The 26,864-nt window shown below is 41.8% G+C and overlaps 1 protein-coding gene across 5 annotated transcripts in view; it reads right to left on the bottom strand.

Annotated features, from left to right (window-relative positions):
* Window positions 1-26,864, bottom strand: part of TEX2 (testis expressed 2) — a 98,480-nt gene that overhangs the window by 38,547 nt on the left and 33,069 nt on the right. For all 5 annotated transcript variants that reach the window (XM_064495662.1, XM_064495665.1, XM_064495666.1 and 2 more), the window contains exons 2-3: window positions 14,007-15,678; window positions 294-494 (exon numbers count right to left, since the gene is read on the bottom strand). In XM_064495662.1, coding sequence (XP_064351732.1) covers window positions 294-494; window positions 14,007-15,653 — 1,848 coding nt within the window. In that variant the 5' untranslated portion in view covers window positions 15,654-15,678. The remainder of the gene's footprint in view (window positions 1-293; window positions 495-14,006; window positions 15,679-26,864) is intronic.

The following is a 26,864-nucleotide window of genomic DNA, read 5'->3' as shown; positions in this document are numbered from 1 at the left end:
TCAGAAGAGCGTATGATTCCCTTGCTTCTCGAAGTGTGGTCCACGGACCAGCAGCTTGGGTATTGCCTGTGAGTTCATAAAAATGTAGACTCTTAGGCTGTACTCATAGTTGCTGAATCAGATTCTGTATTTAAAAAGATGCTCGGGTGATTCATCTGCATATTAACCTTTGAGAGGTACTGCTCTAAATTACACAAATACTTTAAACACACACAGAGGGGGAAATACAGTAAAGCAACCAAGATTCCCAATGCTTTTTACTCATCTAAGCTTCCAAAATTCATTGGGCTCACCTTGCTGTCTGAGAGGTCGTAGATTTTCTGGCTGATGTAGGTGACCTCTGTCTTTGTTTCATTGTAGCTTGCCCTCCTGGATATATTTTTATTGGGCTTTGAAAGTCTTAAGGTCCCACCCTCAAGTCGAACAAAGACTGAATGTGTCAAGGTCGCGTGGTAAGTTTCTGGATCATAGCTGTAAATCTCATTCATCCATCCCTGATAGAGAAGAACTTCCGTTAAGTCAAATTAGAACAGACAGACATCGGAGTCAATGTGAAAATGACGATTATTCAGGTATTCAGAACACTGAACTCAAACTTGATTATGACATAAGTGTCCATTTATTATGACTAGAGGTTCCTGAGACAAGATGCTTAACTTGAAGGATAATCAGCACTGAGGAGTAATTTGGTATGTTTTTGATAACTAAAAATCTGGATTTAGGGGGAGAATGCCCCTAAATAATTAGAGGTTCTTGTCTTTCTTTTTCTAAAGCTGACAAACAAATCAGGAAACTCAGAAGTTTTTTCATGTAAACTGAAGAAGTCTCTTGGCCTCACCTCCTCTGGGGGTGAGAAATCCCACCCAGTCTGGCTTTCTCAATTAGCCAGATACATCCTCTTCTCAGCCCACCTGCAAAGAATCTTTGAAATCTCACAGACCATATTAAGTCATGTTACCATTCCAGGACTCAGAGAACGCCTACCTCTCCCCATTTCTCTCTCAGTGAAATCACATAGCAAAGCAGATGATCAAGAATTAGGCATTAAATAAATCATAGATATGACCAACAATATGTCAAAATTCAAAGATAAATAGTAACTTAAGTGAGTAAAACTGTGTTCCAGGTTCCCCTCACCCCATTAATGTAAGTATACTCATACACTGATTTTTAAAAACAGCAAACATACTGAAGTGTACAGACAACACACAAAAGCCTAAGGCACAATAAAACTGTGCTAAAGCTAGTCTCATAGCTCTAACCATTGTCCGTCACAACACTCTGCCAGCTCCACAGGACTTCTTCAGATGCTATGGGTGGCCCAGATCTCTTTAAAAGATGTTCTCTAGGGGATTTTAAATACTATGTCCCCATTCCCTTCATTTTACACATGTCGTTGTAATAAGCAGAGAAACGCTAACCATCACTATACTGGAGTTGGGACTGTCACTCTTTTCAAGGAATAGTCATTTCCATGGTGAGTATTTGAGTCTCACACTAAAGTCTTGAATTGAGACCCTTGCCAAACAAGGAATTCTCAAAATTCTCTTTGATTCATTCATCAAAACATGCACTGAATCTCTTGATGTGCCAAGTAATATGTCAAAAGTTGATACAAAGATTTTAAAAATGAGAGGATTTTGACCCAAGGTTACTCTCAAAACATTAGGAAGAACTGGTCTTCCTTTTGCCATCCTACGACCCCACTAGAGCAACCATACAAGAGAAAAGGCCTCACGAAGAGTATCCTGAGTGTGTTATGGAAATAAAAATGGACAACACACTTCTTTGTCATTGTGTGTGCAGAAAATTTATGAGTCAATTATACAGATTTTTACACCTCAATATATTTTTTGCATGAGCTAGGAATAGCTCTCCTCCCAATGAGTCATTGCATCTATTAAAAAATGTTGGATGAGTAATCAGTGGCCATGGGGAGAAGGTGTAATCTAGGTGTTTGTAAAGAAATGGCAATGATCAGAGCAATGAAGCTACAAAGGGGACAAGAGATACAGAGCACAGTGGTGCCTGAAGTGGACTATACTGTCAGAGCATCAGTTTGGGCAGGTTTATTTTGCTTAATGTAGAACTAAGTACAATTTTTGGTTCATAGTTTTTTGCCTTTTTCTTTAGTTTGTTATTATGGTTAAATACATTCATTGATTTTTGAATTTGAACAGTCTTGCATTCTTGGGCCAATTATGCACAGGTCATGATGTGCTGAAGCTGGATTATACCAGCTCGTGAGAACTCTGACAGGTCCAGGTCTCCCTCTCCCACTGGAAAAACTGCAGGAACATCAGGACAACCTGAGGATGTGAGGAAGAGCTTCAAGTCCTCCACAGCTCAAAACCACAAAACCCTGCCTGCCCACTAGAGGAGACAGAGGTGAGAGGCAGGGCTGGGCCTGGGAAGAGAATCTAGGAGATGGGAAAGCCAGAGGGGCTCCAATCTCCCTTCTTCCAGTCAGGTTTGGGGCTGGCTTCACCCTCCTTCTCCCAACCCCCATCCTTTCAGATTCACCAGCAGCTGAGCTCCAAACACAAAGGCACCTGTGGTTTCTCCTTCCCTTTTATCTTCACATTTCCTCCTTCCTGCACTACTATTCTCTTTGTGTTAAAAATCTACCTGAAGTTAAAGTCCACAGCTGCCAAAAACTAAATAAATTCAACCCACAAGCCAGGCTTTAAATTGCATGTCTATTGTGAACAATCATTTGTTAGCTTAAGTGAGTCCAGATCCTTGATCATACTTGATTACATGAAAGACTGCTGGTCAAAACACATCCACTGAAACCAACCCCAAAAAATTAGCAGAACTGCTAAGGGTCTGACACAACCGGGTTCCAGTCCTGGCTTCACCACTCACTGCCAAATTGGATGATGATTCGCATTAGAGCCTCAGTTTTCTCACCTGTAAAAGGGACCCAATCTGCCTCACTTCCCAGCTTCGTGGCTCCCTGGTCCCCACCTCACACTCTGCTCAAGCCGTAATGACTTTCTCCGTGCTAACACTACTTTACTCAGGTACAATCTGCATATAGAAAAGGAACAATCTTATGAATATGATTTTTAACTACCAATATTAATATTTGTAATAATAGGTTCATATTATGATCCCAGCCCTCACACGCATTATCTCCTTTACTTCTGCCAATTCCCTACGGATTTCTAAGTAAGGAAAGTGGTGAGAGAGGTTAAGTGATGTGCCTAGAGAGCGGTTTAAAAAAAAAAGTGATCTGTGTAGTTGCAAATCTGGGACTTAAATCAAGTCTACCCAGCTATGAGGCCCGGGTTCCTACCTCATTCCCATGGCAGCCCCACCTTGAGTCTGGCTGACACCTGTCATCCCTCAGGTCATGGCGAAGATGATGCTTCTCCCAGGAAGCTTCCCTGATCACCTAGGCACAATCCTCTGTTACTTCCCCCCATCACTGTATCCATTAACTGCCTGGTTTGCTTAACTACATAACTCCACAAGATAATCACCACTGTAACAAATGTTTGTCCACTGAACACATAAACGTAGCCTAATTCAGAGGGTGGCTGGGAGGATTAAAAAATCTGTAAGGCACAAGTAACCAGGACAGACTGCTGGGCCCATCACAGCCCACAGGTGTAGCTGCAGCTACAAGTGGACAGAAGCAAAGGAATGAGATGAGATCCTACTAAGTGCAGGGAGATGGAAAGGTTACTTTGAAGAAGACTTGGTCACTGTTCCCAAAGAGAAAAACCGAATTATAACTGCACAAAAGAGCACAGAAGAAGAAAATATGTAACCTCAGAGGGACACTTAAGAGTCACAGATGTTAAAGCTTTTCAGGACAGAAACTGAATTAGTCACTTATCTACAGCAGAGAGAGGTGTTGTGATTGGAGCCCACGTGTCCTGACTCCCACACAAGGCTCTTTCAGGAACATCACAAGCTTGATAGTAGGAAACCTTGAGAGTCACAAGGGCTGCTACTTGACCCACATCCGTCAGGCATACAGGATGCAGATGGCCACTGGGATGCTCAGACCAAGAGCTGGCCAGGGACGACTTCTCTCAGAGTTCCCTGTTCTGCCCCCAGTGCACCCCTACTGATCCGGAACCAGGCTGCCCTCGCAGAAAGCAATTACCCAGTGCAAACCCTGATTGCCTTTTTTTTTCTTTTTTTACATTTTTTTTTTATTGAGTTACAGTCATTTTACAATGTTGTGTCAAATTCCTGATTGCCTTTTGATACCATCAATCAGCTAACTTTTTCCTGGGTCCTGATCAGCTCCCTAGATTAAGCTGCACATGGAATTGCCAGACCCAAGCAGCCCAATATCAAATTTTGAGAGCAGCGCCACAGCTCCAAGGCCTTCATCTCGTTCCCCATATAGTGCCCAACTGTCCACTGTTCAGCCGTTCTTGGAATTCCTTACCAAGTAAGATATTTTTCCAACTTTGTTTTGACATGGGACAAGGGGGTGGGTATAAAGAGACACAGATATAGTTAGCAACTCATTCCATTCCAGCAGCTCAACTAAAAAACTGAGATGCTCTCAACCCACACCAAAGCATCTCAAACAAGCCTCGTTTCTTTCTGACACTGGAGCTGTTAAAACGGAGACAGTGCACGCCGCTGGGGGACAATGACCACAGTCAGCTGGGCTGCAGCTGTCTGGCCCACAGACTGGTCCTGTGATCCCATTTGTAAAAGGTCAGGGGTTTCTCTTCAATTCTCTGCTGGATTTAGAAGCCATGTCTGAAAGTATAAACCACAATCTATAAAGGGATTCATTTAATACTTGAAAAGATTAAAAGCTACAATTAACCTTTTGCAAAATAATAAAGTCTAGAAGAACTACTATTGTGCTCACTCTCAGTTACGGGGCCAATCAGCAGGTCAAGGCCAACGCTCTCTTGCTCAGCTTGACACTGAGCTGACCAGAAGAAAGCACAAGCCCTCCGGCCTGAGGAAGCAACGGGGACTTCTCTATCTTTAGTGTGCGGGGTGCCTGGGCTGACACCCTGCTGTCACGTGGCTGTGCTGGAATTTGAGGCTGCTTGTCACTCCGTTCCCCCGCATCATTCCTTCATCTAGTCTATCAGGGAAGGAGCAAGTCCTAAACCTAAGAACAAAGCCAGGACCTGACGTCCCTGCTGCTGAAAATCATCTCTATAGCACACAAATACGTGATTGTTTTGCTTTTGTCCCCCAAACTAAAACATAAGCAGGATTTTCTCTTTGCCAGGCTTACACTCTTTCCGATGTATTAATGGTTTAGAAGTGGAGTCGTCAGTTAAAACATAATATCATAGATGATGGAGTTAGAGAATATGGCAGGAACAGCCTACTAAACTTCACAGAATTTTAGATACAAATTTGATTCTACCCATGAAAGACAGATAGACCTACAGACAGAATTCATACTATGAATGATAGCCTCAAGCACACAGTCAACATTCAACATAAATGCTGCTTTAAGACACCAGCCAAAAAAAAAGCCCATTAGGGGAGGAAGTGCCAGAGCATCAATACTACCCACATCCTCCAACAGCCTGCTTCAAGGTCACCTTTCCAGCAGTGTCACCAGAAGCACTGGAATTAGGGCTAAAGCCACAGACTCTGCCTGGGAAAATGGCCTTTTTCTTGGTTTTTCCTATACTTTAGGGCAGCAGCTTGCAAAGTCAGGTATATGCACTGGCAGACAGTAATAGAGGTAGGCGATAACAAGCATGTAAATTAGACAGAAAAATAACATCACATCAGATGAACCAATGAAATAACCAAGATCTATTTATGTTGATACACAGTAAACATAATATCATATTAACAAGTGTTGAAATTATAAGACAAAAGATTAGCAAGCAAATAAATTAGTAGACGCCAAGCTTTAGATCACACATCCCATCAGTTAAATGTGACTGTATACCCACAATATATATATTTACTTATAAATTATATACATGTTCTAATATAATACAGATGTTATAAAAAGTAAAAAGTAGCTAAAAGTGAAAAGTGAATAAGTGGCCTTTTTGCTAACTTTTAGTTTTTCCCTTCTGATGTCCTTTGTGCTATCTTCAGGTGACACATCAAGGCACCACATACACACACACACACACACACACACACACACACACACACAGGGTGAGGCTCATCGTTAACGATAATGGATATAAATCCATATTTCAAATAGTCTTCTTGATAATTTCCAAGGATTTTGGCCAAAGGTCAACATATGGTGATCTGTACGTTAAATATTAGCAAGGCTTATTTACTTTCTTATAGATAAAGAGTAAAAATATGTACAAATAGAAACTATAATATTTTCTTCTTGGACTGTGTCTTCAGCAACCCATTTTGGACACCACTGAAAGGAGCAACAGAATCTACACAGAGAGCTTATAGCAGCCGCCAGAGCACCAACAAACCAGCGTGCTCATGCCCTGGGGCCATCTTGCTTAAAATCTCCTTGTCTTTAGGGGGATGGCAAACTTCTTAAAGGCGAACTATTGTACAATAAGAACAATCTTGGATGCATTCTGTACCTTCTTTATACATTACACATAAAATTTAGAGGTGAAAAGATATCTAGCACTGATTTTTTTTCATATTTAATAACTTACTCTTCCAAAAAAAACATGACTTGAGAAATCTCAGACCCACACTGCCCAGTTTCTCTGCTCACTCCATAGATGACCCCTGAAACAAAACCAAAAAGGATGATCCTCCAATACCTAGCTGGAATTCAGGATGCATTTTCCCAAGGAAATGATGCTATGAACTGTAGCTGCATTACAGGTAGACCAGAATTACGGTTCAGCCGTGACATAAATTAATAGGCTAAGTGGCAAAATGCATAATTGTTGAAGCTGGGTGTTGGGTACATGGGAGCTCATTACACTATCCTCTCTACTTTTGTGTATACTTGAAATTTCCTACAATGAAACATTAAAAAATAAAAGATGAAAAAAATCATTCTGGGTTTACCTGACATCCTTACCAGTGTTTTATGTGATCCAGGAAGCATTTTCCACACAGTTACTTCTCCAACCAACCCAAACATGGGGTACCTGTTTGTAGGTGAGAGCGCCTACCCTAAAACATCTCACCTGACAAACTTCCCGAGCAGCAGGGCATTGGGAAATAGCCATGATTATAAAAGCCAAATGTAAAAACTTAAGCAACCCGTTACCAGGGCAGGATATTTTCAGATACGTGTAACATAGAAAAAAACACTTTATTTCTTGCACTCATTGTATTGAGGGTTATAAGAGACCAATAAAAAAGAGACCTTTTTTTCGCTCTGTGTAATGAGTCTCTTTCGGCTGTATGTAATGAGGCTGTTTTTACCGTAAGGTTTGCTCACTCTAATTTCTTAAAAGAAAGAATTGCATGAAGTTGAGATTAAATTTACAAGTTAGAATTTCATCTCAAAATTGATAATGTTCTCCCTACAGAAGTATTCTTTTATATGTAAAACCACAGCCTGCATTAAGGGAATGTGATTATTTTAAAAATCTATCCCTCTTATTAAATATCTCAATGTGACATGACCTAAGGGAAAAAGATTCTCCAAAATTAATTTGTTAGTTATGCAATGGTGTAAATGCAATTTTAGTCAACCTTCTGGGCCATATCTTTCAAAAAGAGACAGTCATCACTCCCAAAACCAACATTCTACTGCTGTGTTCTGCAGGTGGTTTATAAGTCTGAGATTAAGAATTTACTCATGAATATAACTCAAAATTACATGACTCATGCACTCAAACATAAACCCAAGAACCTTCTGAAATCTTCAGGAAGCTTCTCATTATAGACATATGGAAATGTTAGTGTATAGGAATGGTACTAAATTAAATATAATTGTCCTGCAGTATACAAGAGGGATTGGTTTCAAGACCCCTGCAGATACCAAAATCCACAAATGCTCAAGTCCCTTATATAAAATGGTGCAGTATTTGCGTATTACCTATGCACATCCTCCTGTACACTTTAAATCATCTCTAAATTACTTATAATACCTAATACAGTATAAACGCTATGTAAATAGTTACAAATACAATGTAAACCCTATGTAAATAGTTGCAAATACAATGTAAATACTATGTAAATAGTTACCAGCAAGCAGTAAATTCAAGTTTTGCTTTTTGGAACTTTCTGGGATTTTTTTCCCAAATATTTTTGATCCATGGTTGGTTGAGTACATGGAGGGGGAATGTGAGAATACGGAGGACGGACTCTATACTTCTGGTCAAGTGACAAGTACATTCTTGAGGAAGAAAGAACATCCAACTTGCTTAAGAATGCTTAGCAAAGCAAAGATCCCAAGTGCAATACGCAGAGACTAAATGCCTCATTCTCCTCCTGCCCAAACCTGTTCTTTCCCAGGGTCCCCAGCTCAGGGTATCTAGCTAGTCACCCAAAATAAAACCCCTGGAAGGTTACCACCTAGGAGGTGTTGCTCACAATGATGCCTTGGGACTCAGTGGCACACAGGAGGCTCCGCCTTGAGCTAACTTACCCAGATCTCCATTCTTTAAGTCTCATTAGCTTCTCCTAACATTCTGGTCTTCTCCCGGCTTTCATCTGTTCACGTGTTACTTTGTGATGAATGCAGATGGCAACTTTTCTTCTATTTGCTACCTCACATCAACTATGAATTCCCATCATTTATAAAAAGCAGACTTTGGAGGGAGTTCTAAGAGTTACTCTGTGGACTCTGTGACAGCTCTTTAGCGTCACAGAGGCTCTGACTGCTTCTATTCTAGACAGCAGAGCTGCTAATTGGCTCTGGGTGAGAGGTGGTGGAGTACCAGCCTTTGAGGATAGCTGCTACTTGTCTGCAGACTAGTCTTCTGGGCTCACCACCCACAGAATCATCACTGCTGCAGTGTCATTTTTAAATACAAATGTCTGCAGTATGGATGGAATAATAAAAATCAATAGAAAGGACAGAAAAGCTTTACTTTTCTCCTCCCTTTCTTTGTCAGGTGAAGGCACATCGAATAAAAACTGCAGTGCTCTTTGAATTGTTCATGAAGCCAATAAAGGAACCAGACTCTCAGTCCAGACTGCAAGGACTTCCTGGACCCATCAATGAGATCATATATGGTTCAGAGGCTTAAAACCACACGGTCTCCTGAAACAGCCCCTGAGCACCAGGCCCCCTGCCTGACTGGTTCCCGGGACTCACCAGATGAGTGTCATTTCTGGCTCAAAGCATTTGAGGGCTAGTCAGGGGCATGAAGTATGCAGGAGCTGGGGGCAGGGCCTCTGTACTTGAGAGTTTTATCACAGGCAGGTTTTATAGCCTCTTGTATCAGTAAATGTTTAAAAAAAAATTTCCATACCTGCCCTCAAGAATTGCATCATCATATCCTCTATAAAAATGAACTACATAGCATCAGAAAGTAACTCCAATCAGCTGACAAATCCCCCAAATCAAGCTATTTTCAAAAAGTGACTCTTTCCACTCATCCTAGAAATCGGCCCACAGAACTGTTATAAAGAAAACCAAGGCCCATCTCCTGCAACACTTTAAAGCCATAAATCTGGAAGCAGAGTGGAAATCCAGAACACACCACCATCCCCATTCCTCCCATGCTCTCCTTGATATCCACTTTCCATCCTTCGCTCCCTCTGAATTCAGGAGGGCAGTGCTGTAAGGGCCTGGTGAGAGGAGGGCAGACTTGCTGCTTGTTTCTAAGCAACAAATACCAAGTTTCAAATCCTATCAGAGATGGACCATCTTGGCTTTTCCACTGCTGTGGGAAAAGGAAAAACTTTCCATAAGCTGTACTTTTTAGTAATTATTTTTCATCTCTTTAAAAGATCACTCTGATCAAATTATGACTAAACTTTTTTTTTTCAAAAAAAAAAAAACAGCAAGTATCAGGGATTTCTTTTAAAAAGCAACTTTACAGTGAGATCACAGGGTCAATACTAACTTACTGCCTAAATTTTCTGATAAAATCTCATTCATCCACCTATCCCTCCACCCATCTACCCATCCATTCATCCAACAATCACTTAGCACGTGCCTGATACATGCAAGGTGCTGAGGACACAATGATGAACAAGACGGACATGGTCTGTGTGTTCATGAAGCTTCTGGTGAACTGGGGGAGACACAATAAACATACAAACATGGCTCTGATAAGTACTATGAGAGTAAGGCAGAGGAGGCTGGCTGTGCCTCCAGAATATGGGCACCCCTTTCCACAGTGTAGCACTGTTGCTGAGAATAAGCTACCCAGCCAAGTCCTAGGTTTCCAGGGCCTCTGACATTTTGGAGGGTCTGTGGGACTAGCTCACCCCAGTGGAATGTGAATGGAAATGATGTGTGTCATTTCTGGCTCAAAGCATTTAAGGAGGTCCACTTTCTCTTTGCTTTCTCTTTCCCTTTTTGCCAGCTAGATACAAAGAACTCTAATGACTTGGGGCAGGGGTCAGCACACTGGTCTTGAGGCCTCTTTCTGTAAAGTTTTATTGGAACACAGCCACACTCATTCATTTACGTAACGTCTATGGCCACTTTTCTGCTATAATGAGCTGAGTGGGTTGCAACAGAAATTGTATGACCCACAAGCCTAAAATATTTCCTACCTGGCCCTTTAAGAAAAAGTTTGCTGAGCCACAAGATGGAAGGAATTTGGGTTCCTAATCAATATGTAGAGGAGGCCAGCCACCCACCTATCACCAGGAACACCCAAGCTGGAAACAAACTTCTACTTGGTTACAGCTAGTGTTATCCAACCTCATTCAGAAACTTCCTCATACAGAAAGTAAAGCACAATGTCCAGTGAAAAAACATAACATAAAGTTAGACTCCACTATATTTTCCTTTTCTTATCACAACATTATGTCCTAAATTTAATGTCAATACTTCTAAATGTTTTCAAGTGTCATCTTTTTAAAATGGTTCCCCAGAGTACAATCTCCTTCTCAGTAAAATTAATTGAAACCAAAGAACATTTGCATTTAAATTCTTAGGCTTGCAACTTACAATTTACCCTTCTAGTTCATAGTAGTGTACCCCTTTAAAATAGAGAATGTATTCAGCCAGGTATCTAAAAACAGCCCTGTACACCAAACAAAAGACCTCAGGCTAAAATGTACAATGTGCTTGAATTACACATGTCAGTCCATGACAGCACTGAAGTACCTGTTCTCTACAAGGAAAATTCAAATACATTTATTCCAGGCACCGAGAGCAAAACACCTTCCTTGAAAAAAAATAGTCAGCCCTGCTTGGCTCCCTTACTCACTAGCTGTGTGACCCTGGACAGGTAACTTACCCACTCTGCGCCTCCATGTCCTTATGTGCACATGCCCTAACTGAAAGGGGTTGTGATGAGGATTAAATGAGATAATTAACCCTACAGCCAGCCCTCTGCAGGTGTTCAGCATTGCAGTGCTGCCTTTACTGTTTCAACGATCAGATCAAAGCAACCACTCTATGCATCCTCCATGCAGCTAGTAAATTCTTGACTAATTAGTAGACTAGTTAGTAAATTGGACTCAGCCCTAAAGACTGACTGGATTAAAATTAAAATCTTCCCAAGACAATTAAGAGCTCAAACCAGTTTAAACTGAACACCACAGTTAGTCATGAGGCCTGGTATTAATCCAAGTACCATAACGCTTTGCTCAAGTTAGCACTAACTTACAGGGCATGTAATTCAGTAGTCACAGCATCACCCTATCAAAGAAGCTTAGCAACGATACATAGTGAGTCACTTTTGCTCCCCTTCTTACATTCATGCTAAGCTTAAGTGTGTCACATTCTCAAGTCTCAGCACCAGCTTCTCTTAAAAAAGAAGCAGTCTCATAACATATTGCCATGTGAAAGAAAAAAGAAAGAGGCTGAACTGCGAAATACAGGCAAACCTCATTTTATTGTGCTTTGCATTACTGAGCCTCACCCTATTGCATTTTTTACAAACTGAAAATTTGTGGCAACCCTGTATTGTCAGATGAAGGATAGCATTTTTTAGCAATAAGGTATTTTTAAATTAAGATATGTACATTTTTTAGACATAATGCTGCTGCACACTTGATAGACTACAGAATAGTGTAAACACAACTGGGAAACCAAAAATTTGACTCCTTTATTGCAATATTTTGCTTTACTGTGGTGGTCTGAAACTGAACCCACAATATATCTGAGATATGCCTGTATACGATCCCATTAAATCAGAACAAAAAGAGTGCGTGAGTGTGAATGTGTGTGATATATATGCTCATACATGTAAAAATGTAGGAAAAAACAAGGATATATATGTTATTATGTATGTACGTATATATTAACTATATATATAGTTAATATAATAAATATAATACATATAATATATGTGTGTGTGTATATATATATATAAACTGTAATTCCCTCCCTCTAGTGTGATAAAGACTAATTTTTTTCTTTGGGTTTCCTGTGTTTTTTTAAACACTGACTGTGTATTTCTTTTGAATAAGGGAAAAATGTTATAAAATTAAAAACCAAAAAACAAACAGTATTTTGGACTCTGAGAGTTCTTTCCCTTGTTTTGTTGTGCAATGAGGAGAGATCATGGTGCCATTTTCTGAGTATTCTTAAACAAAGAGAGGGAAAAAATCTATTACAGAGAAACCAAACAAGCTTTGAATTATCAAAAGACTATCAAAAAACCAGAAAATAACAAGTATTAGAGAGGATGTGGAGAAACTGGAACCCTTGTGCATTGCTGGTGGGAATGTAAAACAGCACAGCCACTGTAGACAACAGTGCAGTGGTTCCCCAAAATATTAAAACTAAAATTATCAGATGATCCAGCAGTTCCACTTCTGGGTATATACCCAAAAGTACTGAAAGCAGGGTTTCAAAGAAATATTTGTACATCCACGTTCATAGCAGCATAGGAAAAATGTGGAAACAACCCAAGTGTCCAGTGACAGAAGAATAGATAAGCAAAATGTGGCATATACAATGGAATATTATTCAGCCTTAAAAAGGAAGGAAATTCTGCCACATGCTACAACATGGAATAATCCTGTGGACATTATTCTAAGTGAAATAAGCCAGTCACAAAAAGATAAATACTGTGTAATTCCAGTTATATGATATGGAGTATTCAACATAAAAAAAACCCAGAAAATAATAGTGTTTGCCAGGGGCTGGGCAGAGGGGAGAATAGGGAGTTACTGTTTAACAGAGTTTCAGTTTTACAAGATGAAAAAAGATACGGGGATGGATGGTGGTGATAGTTGTACAACATTGTAAATGAATATTAAATACAATGCCACAGAACTGTTTACTTTAAAATGGCTAAGATGGTAACTTTTGTTAGGGGTATTTTACCAAAATTTAAAAATACATATACAAAAAAAAAAGAGTGTATTTGTGAATGACTTATGAACCATAAAAGCTACGGCTGTACTTTTATATCCTGTATGTTATGAAACAACCATACATTTTTTAACTATGCTGAAATAAATTCAAATGGCAGTTCTAATATTTTCTTTCTTTATTCTGATGGATTGCCTGGGGCCCCTGAGAGGCCCAGCTCCTGAGACCTGATGTGCATGGAAAGGTAAGGCCTCCTCCACAAGCCCAGGCCTCACTGTGTGCAGGGGAAAGAGGGATGTGAGCAGTAATCTGCCTTCTCCGCCGCCGCCCCTTCTCCTGCATTCCAGGGGTACTTAACCTTTCCCCAGAGTCTCAAGAACATTTAATCCTAACAGACTCAACTATGACAAATCCCCAGCAAGTAGCAAATCCCCGGCAAATTTAGAGAGAGACGGAAAAGGAAACTGGATGTAAATGTTAGTCTCTCGAGCCATGAAGATCCTTGAAAAACTATGTGGTCAACTGGCAAAACCTGAACTAGAATGACGCTCACTGGACAAGTCTCTTGGGTGCCTGGAAGAATGAACACATCCCAAAGTCTTAAAAACACTGCTTGTGCAAAAACCTGTGACAATTAACTAAAAGAATGAAGTTGGACCTAAAATAAGGCCGGATGCCAGCCGGCTGCTGCGGAGAGGCTTACCTTTAGTATCTCGGGTTCTTTGATATCCAGAGACCTTGGGTTCCAGTGTTGCAGATTTTTATATAATCTGTGATATTTATGAGCACTTGGTGGTGTAAAAAACCAAATCGTGCAAACTGCAGTCATGAATCCAAGGCCAATGCCCAGAAAGAGTCCGCTCACGTAATGTGGGAGGGGGAGGATGAGGTACGCATAGACGCACATTACAAAGAAGCCCAGCGTCTTCACCGGTAAGTCCGCGTGCTGCACAGCCGAGTCCACCTCGTGGTCGCTGTCCAGAGCCGCGCCATCATCCGCCAGCGCCTCCGGCTTAAGAGGGATCTCCGGGAGCTTATCCACTTTACTCTCCCCCTCCGTTTCCAAATCAAAGTCCTCGGTGTACAGTTCACAAAACTCTTCATCTTCTTTACTCACTAAGGCAGACAGAGAGCACTTCTCAAGAACCAGAGAGCCAGTCTTCAGGCCTAAATCCTTCAGACTGCTCCCCTGGGAACTCTTCGGCTCCGCCTCTCTCGCGGGCTCCTCTGCGGCCTGCGGCGGGCGGTCAGTCCCCGGGGCGGGGGCGCTGGGGCCACTCCCCTCCCCCTCGCCCTCTGAGTCGCACTCCTCCTCCTTGATGCTGTAGTTGTTATTGCTTTCCAGGTGGCCGTTCAGGCTGGACAGATTGGAGAGTTCTGAAGCACTTGAAGATAAGGCTTTGGGCCTATGGCTGCCGCTTTCTTCCCCTATAATTTTACTAAAAAGCTGAAAAGGCTCATATATGACTTCTGAAAGGCGTCTTTTAGTGTCTTCGATTTTAGCCTCCATTTCGGGCACTTTGAAAAAGGAGCGCGTGTCAGAAGGCGAAGTCAGTGGGGAAGAGGGTGCAGTTTTGGAATCTCCACCTGTGTTGCGTGGCTGCGTGAACTGCTTGAACAGGTGTAAATTCAGCTTGGAGTCGGGTGGTTTATAGGACACCGCGTCTGACTCCTGCCTGGAGGTGTCAGTGGACAGAGACTTGACTAACGTCTTCATCAAGTGCCTGTGCCGTGGGGGGTGTGGGGATTCTTTTGGCTCCACCTCGGTCGACAGGGACTTCACAAGGCTCATGAAAGGTTTTGCACTGGAAAGGGTGGAGGATGAGGCACTGGATGAGAGGACAGGAGACTTGGAAGGTGAGGACAGTGGGGAGGAAGAACTGGTTTTCTGCTCAGAAAGGGATGACACGCTGGGAGAGCTGGCTAAGGGCCCCAACAAAGACGACCCTGGGGATAGAGCCAATGGCACTGTACTTAATACCTGCACTGCCAGAGGAGGGGGCTCCAGCAGCTTTACAGTGTTCTCGGAGACGGGCAAAATGGCAGGGGGCACAGACAGCCCGTCTGCCAGGATGAGCTGGGTGCCAGGGCCAGCAGGGTCATGGCCACCCTGGGGTTCAAGATAGAGGTCTTCCTTGGCTTCGAGCCCCGTTACAATGCTTTGGTCGTCCAGCCCCTCTTCAAAGTACTCCCTGAACTCCTCCTCCTCTTCCTCCTCCTCCTCCCCAGATGCTGAGAAGTGAATGGCGATAGTGTCTCGGGACACGGATCTCTGCACGTGCACTCTGGGGGCTGATGGTTTTGGCATGTCAATGGTTTTTTCAGCATGGCGACCATTCAGACTTGTCATCGCCAGCTTCACAAGGGCTCAGGCTCTGTGAAAACAGCGAGAAAACCAGAAGTCAGAAAGCGGTTTCTCCACAGGAGATGCTGTCATGTGCAGACAGGAGCACAAAGGAAGCTCACTTCTAAATGGTGATTATGCTTTTACTTGGCAGATGGCCACTGTTTTTCACTTGAACAGGTTTAATGGTTTAATTCTCATTAGATAAATTCCAGTTAGGCATTCTCTTTCATGAGCAAACTACACATCGGTTTTATAAACGCCATACAATCTGTCTTACTTCACAACATCTAAGCAATTGTTTCCTCCCTCTTAACTGGCTCATTTCTATCAGTAATTCTGTATTGCAAAGCTTGAAAGACCTGCACAATAGCTGTTACCAGCATTACTTCAGAAGTCCAACAGGATAAAATGCAGCATCCTGGGGATTTTGAGGCTCTTGGAACAAAAACTTCACCAGTGGTTCTCTAGCTATAAAAAGCTAACCCTGGAGGGTTACTGCTTCCAATGCAATTTTCACAGCAATCCTAACAATTATTTGGCTTGCATCTCCCACCAACACTTACACATCTTGCCACAGCAAATAAGTAGCACAGTATCCAAGGAAATCTGTAAACTAATTGCTGTGACCTGTTGGCTTCTTTATTTCCCAAATGGTAGGTACCATAAGGCCAGAGTACTTAGGCAGCCTTGAAGACATGGCCATGTTCTGAGGCTTCAAGGTAAAGTAAACTTACATTTTAAACTGCACCCAAGATTCAAAGGGCTGGGAAATGAAGTAACAACGCTGTAACCTACCACCAACTGAGAACTCTGCTAAGAGCTATGGGGAGAGATATGGAGGCTATACTTTCTGCACTTCTGGAGTTAGTAGCTGGAGAGACAACAGACACCTGAAAAGCTGGGCAGCAAAACAAAAGAAGCCAAGCCCACCTTGTGACACCCAGTACATTACATCTCTCCCTGTTCACTTAGGGCCCATTTACTGGGAATCAGGCATCATGACAGGTCCTACAAGATGGAAATTAACACTACAATCTGGAAAGAGACTCTGTCACAGGAGCTAAAACAAACTTGAGGAGTGAACTTCAGGCGTTCTGAGGAGGGTGAGACCAGCGTAGCGGGCAGGACACCCACTGATCCTTTTAACTGATGGGTAGGTTGTGGCATGATGGGCATGATTAGAAAGAAGGGACAAAGGCATGAAGCTGAGCATGGGCTTGATGTGTCCTGACATGCGGGTCTGTTCTCCTCATCCAGGACGGAGGGTGGGTGTTGAGAGCAGGGGGACACCACCAGTACGAGAGGCATCATGGGAGAGAGGAAGGAATAGCCTTGGGACCAAGAAATAGAGCTTCTGGTCTTGCTCCTTTCCAGCTGGCTCTGTGGGAACTTGAACAAGCCAAGACCTCTCTGGGTCTCAGAATCTTCATCTGTTAATTAAGGGACCAAGAGTCCTTTTCAAATCTAAAACCCTGTATGTTTACAGATGACAGTACACAACCCAACATAATATGCTGACACAGGTAATCCACCATAGAAAATTAACATTATGTTGCTTGCTTGTTTCTTTAATTTGAAGAACTCCTATATTTAAGTCTTCCACCAAATATCCACATTCAAAATGCTAGCAACTGCTACTCCCAGCAAGAAAGAAGGTAAAACTTCTTGTGTGTTGAGGGGTGGGGATAGGGGAGGGCAGGAAAAAACTATTTCCTAGAAACAGGAAATAACCCAACAATGACAAGAATTACAGTTCAAGGACCCAGCCATGACAAGGACACATCTGAAACGACATGTTTTCACTATCAACACTTGAGAAAAATTACTTTCATTAAAACTTTTCAATTGAGTCTTGCCCAAGCTCATTCATGACCCTCAGCTCTCCTTCCCCCATGGGATCCAAGAAAACGGGAATGTTCTCTATTGACCAGACAAAGCAATTTAAATCCAGGAGCTGGAGGCAAGCTAGAAAGACACAGCCACGTGTTCAGGACAATGCCTTCCTGTTATCTCAAAGCCAACAGGTTTGTAGGCTTAGAAAGAAAAGAAACACCAAGCGCAACACACGTTTTTCATTTAACTGTCACCTAGTTTTATAAGCGCAATTTTAAAAGAAAATTATAGAGGTAATTTAAAAAGAAAGTTTGGTACTTGATAATTCTCAGACGGCTGAAAAATAAGCTTTATTTAAACTGCTTTAATAACATAAAGGATGATCTGAAAGGCTCTGCTGTTCTGAGGCTGCTTTAGTGGTAGTGGTGACTGCAAATGAAGGCGACTGTGGGCACAGGTGCAAATACAGAGAGCATGATTTGGGGTGAACGGTGTGAGCCAGTCCTCTGGGGAGTAAGGTAAGAGTGGAAAGGCTCTTCTGTAGCTGAGGGTGGGAATCCGCAGGCAAAGTCAGACCCAGTCCAGGGCAAAGGGGTGAAAAGAGCAGAGCATCCAGGAGCCTGCAGTCTCAGCAGTCAGAGCCCCAGGGAGCAGTGAGCTGGCAGCGGCCTAGGAAGGGGTGTCAGGGGCCTAACTGCCCAATCCTTCAATGCATAGTTGGGATTTTGACTTGCTGGTTAAAGGGACCTCTGCTGATCTCTGACTAAACCATCTCAAGGTCTGTGTCAGCCAAGAGGGCCGGAGCTGGGCCCCATGGAGAGCTAGGGGCCAGCTGGCCAGCCGGCAGGGGCAGGCTGGCTCCGCACTGCTAATGCCTTTCTCCAGGGCTTGGGCAGTGGCTTCAAAGGTTTAGAGTACACTCCCCCAAATCCACACTGACCAAACCCGGGCTCCATTTCACTAGGTTTTTTGTTTTGTTTTGTTTTTCACTAAAACATGCCATGTGAGGCTGGTGCAACACTACCACTTTTAAATACAAGAAAATCTTGGGGCCCTGTTCACTCATCTGCAAACGAGAGGATTAGACTAGATAAACAAAGACTGCTTCTAGGACCTAATCTGCTGGATAATGAGTGTCCTGGAACCAGAGTCCATGGTTTGGGTTCTAAACAAGCCATCAAGTGGCTACTCCCTCCTCCTCCTCAGTGGGGAGCACGGGGGGGGCTCCAACTCCTTCCTCACTGTCCTCCCAATGGCTGGCTGCCGGGGCCAGCAAAATCTACCCTCCCACAGTCACAGCCTTGCAGGACAACCAAGGTCAAGAGAAAAAGCACATGACTATTGTCCAAAAACTTTCCATGGTTTGTCCAAGGTCACAGGACTGAATGAGGAGGGGGCGGGGAGACAGTTAGACATGGGCTTTTGACACTCACGCCCTGATGCCTTCCCCACCAAAGCAATCTGCCTCCTCAAGCATGTCACACATGGTCGTTTGATTACTGCTCCTCCTGGACATGGTACCTGCCCTCCGTGCTCCTGCATGGATCTCTCTCAGAAACTAAATAAAGGCTCATTTCTCAACAATCAACATGTGACCAGCTGCATTGGGACATAAAAATTCGTTATCCATCTGACAATCTAGCATCATGAAAAAGTAACTAGCGTCCTGCCCCCTAGACTCAATTATTATCTCAACTGAATTATAACCAGGTGAAGAAGAAGAAAGAAGAAGAAGAAGAAGAAGAAGAAGAAGAAGAAGGAGAAGGAGGAGAAGGAGGAGAAGGAGGAGAAGGAGGAGAAGGAGGAGAAGGAGGAGAAGGAGAAGAAGGAGAAGAAGGAGAAGAAGGAGAAGGAGAAGAAGAAGGAGAAGAAGGAGAAGGAGAAGAAGGAGAAGAAGGAGAAGAAGGAGAAGAAGGAGAAGGAGAAGGAGAAGAAGGAGAAGAAGGAGAAGGAGAAGAAGGAGAAGGAGAAGAAGGAGAAGAAGAAGGAGAAGAAGGAGAAGAAGGAGAAGAAGGAGAAGAAGGAGAAGGAGAAGAAGAAGGAGAAGAAGAAGAAGGAGAAGAAGGAGAAGAAGGAGAAGGAGAAGGAGGAGAAGGAGAAGGAGGAGAAGGAGAAGGAGAAGGAGGAGAAGGAGGAGGAGGAGGAGGAGGAGGAGGAGGAGGAGGAGGAGGAGGAGGAGAAGGAGAAGGAGAAGAAGAAGAGACAACCTTATCTCAAGCCCTCAGGAACTGAAGTGTCAAAAAAGGACATTTCCTTCCCAAAAGGTCTCCTTCCAAAGCCACCAGCAGATCACAAGACCTTGGTGTTTAACACTGATTTTGAGTCTCATGAGGGAAGGACCCATAGCTCACATCGTCAGATAGGACGACTTCCCGCCAGGGATGTGTTTAAACAAAAGTCTGATTTGGTCATGATCAAAATGATGCTAAAGATGAACCATGTCCAGCCCCAGAATAGATGGGAGTGGCAGAGGCAACAACGACAAACTAAGGCCAGAGGTCTGGTGTCCGGAGAAACAGCCTCCATTATCGGGTTCACCGTTCTGCTGAAAATAACTAACAATGAAAACACTGTTAAAAAAATCTGAAAAGCACTGAGGCTTCAGCAACTACGTAAGGAATAAGCAGGCCAAAAGGAAGGAAGAGCCCCAGAGGGATGAGCTCTACAGAAGCTACTCTTGCCCTCAAAACATTGGGTGATTTTGGCAAACTGGAACCTTCATTTTACTGATCTCTTGAACAGAAATCAAAGTTCAGGGCTGGCTTAGGTGGACCCCAAATGGAGACCCTTCCACAATGAGCTGAGACCCCAAAGGGCCACAGGTAACAGGTGAGCCAGAAATAAACCAGCCCTTAGATTTGAGAGCTTTGGGGACACTGTGCTAAGTGAGATAAGCCAGTCACAGAAAGACAAATACTGTATGATTCTACTTATATGATCTATCTAAAGATAGCAAAGATCTATCAGAAAGTAGAACGGCAGTTACCAGGGGCTGGGGGGGAGCAGGAAATAGGGAGTTGTTTTTTAATGGATATAGAGTTTTGTATGATGAAAAAGGTCTGGAGATTGGTTTCATAAATGTGAATATACTGAACACTACTAAACTGTACACGTAAAAACAGTTAAGATGGTAAATTTTGTTATGTATACTTTACCATAATTAAAATATTAAAATAGTTTTTAAAATTTCACCATTCAAAACTTTACAATACTTTGAACTAGTTATCATGCCAACTAAAACAATTCTATTCAAAAAGCTCACACTGTTCTTCAGTGTTTACACACCATGTGGTTATGTTCTATGGTAATAAATGCAAATGTATTCATTAATGCTCCCTTACTTTTTGGGGGGAAAAAAGGCTATTTAGAGTCAAACGCTCTCCAAAACTTAGCCTTAGTTAGGTATGTTTCCAAGAAGGATTTCTCAGACTGTTCTGCTGATGGGTCTTAAAGTCTTGACTGCACCTCTCCATTAAAGTTACTAAGCCTTATAAAGATGTTCATAGTTCTCACTAAGACTGAGAAGGCCAGCATTAATGCAGGATTCTATTCTATCTGGTCTAAAAATAAGGAACAAACCAACGGCTTTCATCTAACCTGAACTCTTAAAAAACAAAAGCCTCAACAGGAAGCCAGTAGCCAACTGCCCTGCCTATCAACCACGAATCTATCAACCTCAGTGGATGAGAGTCAGGATACCAAACATCCATGAAATTTATTTTATTTCTGGTCACTTAAAAAGGTTATTATCATTAATTAATTAGGTCATGAAAAACCAATCAACAATAAATCAGACTGTGCAATGAAAAATGAAGAGCTATTTCAAGACTCAATGTTGGCGTTTATTAACTCAGATATAATAACCTCTCTGAATCTGATGGATTGGTTTTGGGGGGGACTTGGGGGCTAATTTTCTAATAATAACTGCCCTTCCTACATTTAGCTGTATTTGAAACAACTCAATCCCAAGGTCCTACAGAGCTGTAAAAAGAGACAGTAGTTCCTCCCAGGCTACTCACTTATCACCAACTCATCTGCATGGTCCTCCTACATCAGAACAAACAGTAATGTGGCTATTATTATTATTATTATCAGCATTATTAATTTCTAACTCACATACTAGATAAGAGGAAATGCTGGAGGAAGGAAAACAAGAAGGAGGAAAGCAAACAACTTTGATTAAAAATTAAACTCGTCTCCAGATACAGAAAGCACGGTAATACAGCATCTTAAGAGGCAAGCCTGGTTTGGAACATGCCTCATTTCTCAGGGCATCCCTAATCCTTGAAGATCATTGTTAAAATTCTTTGTCTTTGTAAAATTTGGCCCGGTAGATAATTGCTGTCTCTGAACAAGCTCGTACTTGGACATATGATGTATGAGTACCATCTGCTAGCATGGGTTGTCAGTCAATAGCTTTAATTCAAAAACATCTCTTGGTGGAAGAAGAGTCAAGCTGCACTGTATAGCAGAGGATGTCTTAATACCTCTTATCTGTGCAGTTTCTAATAGGATTTGGTTTTCTAAAAAGTAGAGAAGGGCCTTAAGATTCATTTTTCCACCTTGATGCTGCCAACAGTGAAACTGGTCAAAACCAACCATAGTAAGAAGGTCTGATTTAGCCTAAAAATCTCAAGTACATCTTAACAGCCATCCCTGGATTCATTTAAACTCAATGAAGCAGCTGAGAACTGCCGGCAGCTATTCTAATCTGTTAATACTCCACCTCACAAACAAAAATCAATATTGACATTGCAGATAATGAACTAGCACCAGCCTTAGATTCACTTAAAAAAGGGAAGTACTCCACTTCCAGTACAGGCAGTCCTCCCAAGGCACTTAGACCTCGATTGTTAGAAACTCAGAACTCCTTTCCAGCTGGATAAGAGGTTTCCAGACCGCACTCCAAGTCTCTTCCCACCCAGCAGCACAACACAACACAAGGTTTATGCCACTAGTAAACAACAGGTTCACCCCCTTCAGCCATGCATGGGCCTTTACCTGATAGGAGGAAGGCCCACCTGGGAAGAGAGCCACATCCCTGAAGGAAGAAGGTCTTCCAGAGTATCAACACGATCAGAATTTTGCTTTATAGATTATAGATGGTTCTAATAATGAAATCCAAATTCAGTTCACACTAACTCGTTCAAAACCAGGTCATGCCTTCAGCACAACCACATGAGGCCTATGGAGGTTTGCCATCCACTGGGGAAAACTCAAGGAGACAACAGATGGATGTTGTGTAATGACATCTATATGAAAGTTAAACAAACAAAAACCAACCCTAAAGCAAAAACAAACAAACAAACAAAACACCTCAGGACAGGTATGCCTAAATCAGATGGTACTAATTAGAGTACAGGAGTCTGGGATTTTTCTTTTTTTTAAGCAGAAAAGTCATGTATGTGACTTAGGAGGAAGAAGTATGAACAAAATAATATAGCAGATATGAAACATCAGCACATGGAAAGGCACTGAGGTGGAAACAAGTCAAACAAGAGAGTCGCTAGGCAGGTAAGCTACAGCTGAGGGGCTGTGCCGGGGGGCACGGAAGCAGACTTGTATCTGAGTTTAGAGGCAGGGGATCAATTGTTCAAAACCTTTAAATGCTACATGATTGGATTTATATTTAAATTTCAGGAAACAGAACTACTGTAGGTGTAAACATTTTTGTTCAGGAGAGTGAATGCCTGGAACGTAGGAGACCGTGGTGCTGAAAATCCTGAAGGAGGTTGAGAGGGGGCTGTGGTCACAAAATAGCTCGTTTCGAAAGCTATGCTCGTGGGGTCAAATGTTAACAACGGATGAATTTTAGAAAGAGTAAATGGCGTTCCTTACTCAGTTTTTATTTTTGCAACCACTTTAAAGTTTGAAATTATTTCCAAATTTAATAACAGCAACAATAAATGCAGGCTCCTAGCCACTGTTTGGCTGTGGGTCTGCTGTCATATATTGCACTCCCCCTGCCTCCCGCAGTCAGAATCACCAAGCTCAGTTACAGGTCGTAATAGGAGAAGTTTTACTATTCCTTGAATTTTTAAAACTTTATTTTAGAATAATTATAGACTTTCAGGAAGTTGTGTAAGAGGGGTCCTGGATATATTTCACCAATCTTTTCCTTAAATTTTAAAGCCAAACTTCAAAGTCAAATTCCAAGTGGCTAAGCAGTCAGGTTTTAACCACAGACCACTAATTCACCCTGTAGGAAAAACGTATTCCAACCGGCAGAGTGAAACTTCCCCTTAAAAGGACTTTCTAATAGTCTTGCTTAAGGTCTTCAACGGTCAACCTTAGGAAGACATCATTAATAGACACTTCCCAAGTACATGAACCAAGAGTTCAAATGGCCAACAAACAAAAAAAGCACAACTTACTAAAAACGACAAAGAATCAGAAAACAAATCAATGAAAGTTTTGGTTATCAAATTCCATCATTAAAATATAACATGTGATGCTGTCAAGGGCACGAAGAGACAAACCCACTGCTGCACTAGGAGTTGGAACATCATTAGCAAAAACTTGTGAAACCAATTTTGCAGGAACTATTAAGCACCTCAATAATGTCCATGCACACACCAGGCAAAAGGGGCAAAGGGGCGTTAACACTAGCTTTCTCCATATAATATGCGTATCAGTAATATTTATTTTCTACTTTTAGGTGTTTCCAAATATTTTTGTAATCTAGGGGGAAATATATACAATGCATGTCAATTTTTAAAATAAAATCATTATCCTCAGACTATCAAATCCCAACAGCCATCCCGCACACCTCACCCCTGAGAAAACTAAGGCACAGAAAGATTCATTTTTATAAATGAGTCACACCATATGTATGTATGCATGTAATCTGTTTTTATACTCAAGATAACACAGTGAAGTAATCTAGCATCTGGGTATCAGCAAGGCCTTTGGCTTCAGTTCCTCTAACTTGGAAGGAGTCTAACCCTCAGGCAAATTATTTACCCTAACCAAGCCTTCATTTCGCCACCTGTAAAATGCCAATGGGAAAAGACCGGTTCAGAAGATTAAAGGAAACAATTTATGTAAAAGCACTGTGCACGGCCCCTGGTATAGAGCAAGTATATTTCCTAAATGTTAACTATTCTTATAAGTATTTCGTCAAGTCAGTAAAGATTCTTTCCCACATGACTTTAAATAGCTACATAAAATGAATATTCCACATTGTACCTATTTCAGCTTCAAATTTTTTGCTATTACAAACAATGCTGTAATATATTACGATGCTATACATAACCTTTGACTGCCTCTCTGATTATTTCCTTAGTAAATATTTTTAGAAGTGAAATTACAGGATTGAACAGCATATATAAATGTTCTTTAAAAAAAAAACCCACAATTTCAATATCATTGTAAAAACTTCAAAAACACATTTATGCAGAGGAAAAGTGAAAATCTCTCCCAGTCTCCCCAAAATCAATTGTTTAGAATGTACCTTTTCTGTCCTTCTGTACGCATTTATAGATATACACAAATACACAAAGTTTTGTTTTTGGTCTTAAATGAGATCACACTATACATATCGCTATGCAGTCTGCTTTTCACTTTTTGTTTCTTGGACCCCTTCCTATGCCAATACAAATAAATCTATAGGTACACACATATTTATTCTACACAGTATAGACATACCATCATCCACTTAATCATTCCTTTACTGATAGAAATTTGAGTTCTTTTCCATTTTTCACCATCAGGAACAATGCTGCCTTGAAAAGCTTTCTATATACCTCTTGTGCACAGAGCAAGTCTCCTGAAAGGGTGCCTTCCCAGAAGTGGAACTGCGGGGTCAAAGGAGGTGCGTATCTAAAACTTTGAAATCACCTTGCTAACTTGTCCAATTTACCAACTATACTCCTACCAACAGTGTGTAATGTATCCACATTGAACCCTTGTCAAGACCGACCATTACTTATAATGATTGCCTATCTGATGGATGGGGAAAAGGCATGTCCAATGCTTTGATAATCATTTCATGTTTCTTCCCCCATCTGTTTCTCTTATTCTGTTAACTGGCCATGGGTATTTCTTGCCCAAAGGCTTTTTTTAAATTCACCTTCTGTATCAAGAATAATTAACACTCTCTCTACCATATATGCTGCAAATATTTTTCCCCATCTCTGACTGTCTTTTCATTTTATGGGTTTTTTTTAAACTTACAAAGTTTTATACTTTGAGGTGATGAATCAATCTTTTTCTTTATAGTTTCTGGGTTTTTGTCTCCAGAGGAAGCCTTCCTCATTCCAACAGCATAAAAGCATTACTCTCTGAAATCGTTTTAGAAAATGTTGACAATAATGTATGTAACACATGTTCTCTGTTTCCTGTATAAGAATCAAACTTTAAGCTTTGGAAAACCTGACTGATGTGGACAATCACTTCTCTGGATTTTCTAGCTATAAGTGGTAAAGCAGCTGACATTCCCCCTCCAAGTCAGTATTAGTAAGCTAGAAAACCTGGTTTACATATCTGAACCCATTCACATCCATTCACTGTTCAGCTTCACCATGTGACAAAAGTATTTTGGATTAATTCTTCATAAACTGAAAAAACTCTTTGAGAACTTAAAGAACAAGAAATTAGCCTTTCTTTTTCAGTCAGAAACAATAATTTTCACACATGCATCAGTAGACTTAACCTTGATACAGGGCTGTAAAATCTGTTAGTGTATACTTATATCAGAACTTTATTTATAGGTAAGGAATCTGAGGCCCAAAGAAGACTATTTTTTAAAAATCAGGTGTGAGATGTGTGTGCATGCCTTGTGTGTGCATGTGTATGTGTGTGCGTGCGTGTGTATGTGTGTGTGTGTAGGGGAGAACAGTGGGAGTGAGAAAAAGGAAGTGATGGGGAGGGGGTAGGAGGAGGTTAGAGAGGGTAGAACGAGTTTCCCAGGGTCCATGTGTGCGCTGGTCCTTGGAGACCTGACAAGCTGACTGCAGAGCCCCAGGGTGGAGAGTACATTCCAAGTGAAGGACAGGACATGAGTAAGGGGAAGGAGGTGAGAAACCCAAGGCCATGTTCAGGCCTGCAAGAAGGCCAGGAGATCCTGGGTTCCTGGCAGAGGTCCTGGATGGCCAGCTGGCCAAATTATGGCCCCTGTGTAGAGAACTACTTGCCCACAGGCCTCCTGAGATTTTCCCCATTCCACTCCACCACCACTGAGGACTGTGACAGGGAAAGACTTTGGGAACAGCCCAGTGATGTCACCTGGTCCCAAAGTTCCACCTAAGTGTGAGATTTTTATAATTGTTCAGTTCATAGTAGAATCAGTCACTGAGAATACAAACCAAATGAAGCCATGAGGTAGCAGGCAAGCCAGGAGCTCCGAGGTGGACCAAGACCTTCAAATGACAGTGACGGAGC

The sequence above is a fragment of the Camelus dromedarius genome, chromosome 16 (genome assembly GCF_036321535.1).
Source record: "Camelus dromedarius isolate mCamDro1 chromosome 16, mCamDro1.pat, whole genome shotgun sequence".
Taxonomy (NCBI): domain Eukaryota; kingdom Metazoa; phylum Chordata; class Mammalia; order Artiodactyla; family Camelidae; genus Camelus; species Camelus dromedarius.
This window is presented reverse-complemented; position numbering and strand designations above follow the sequence as displayed.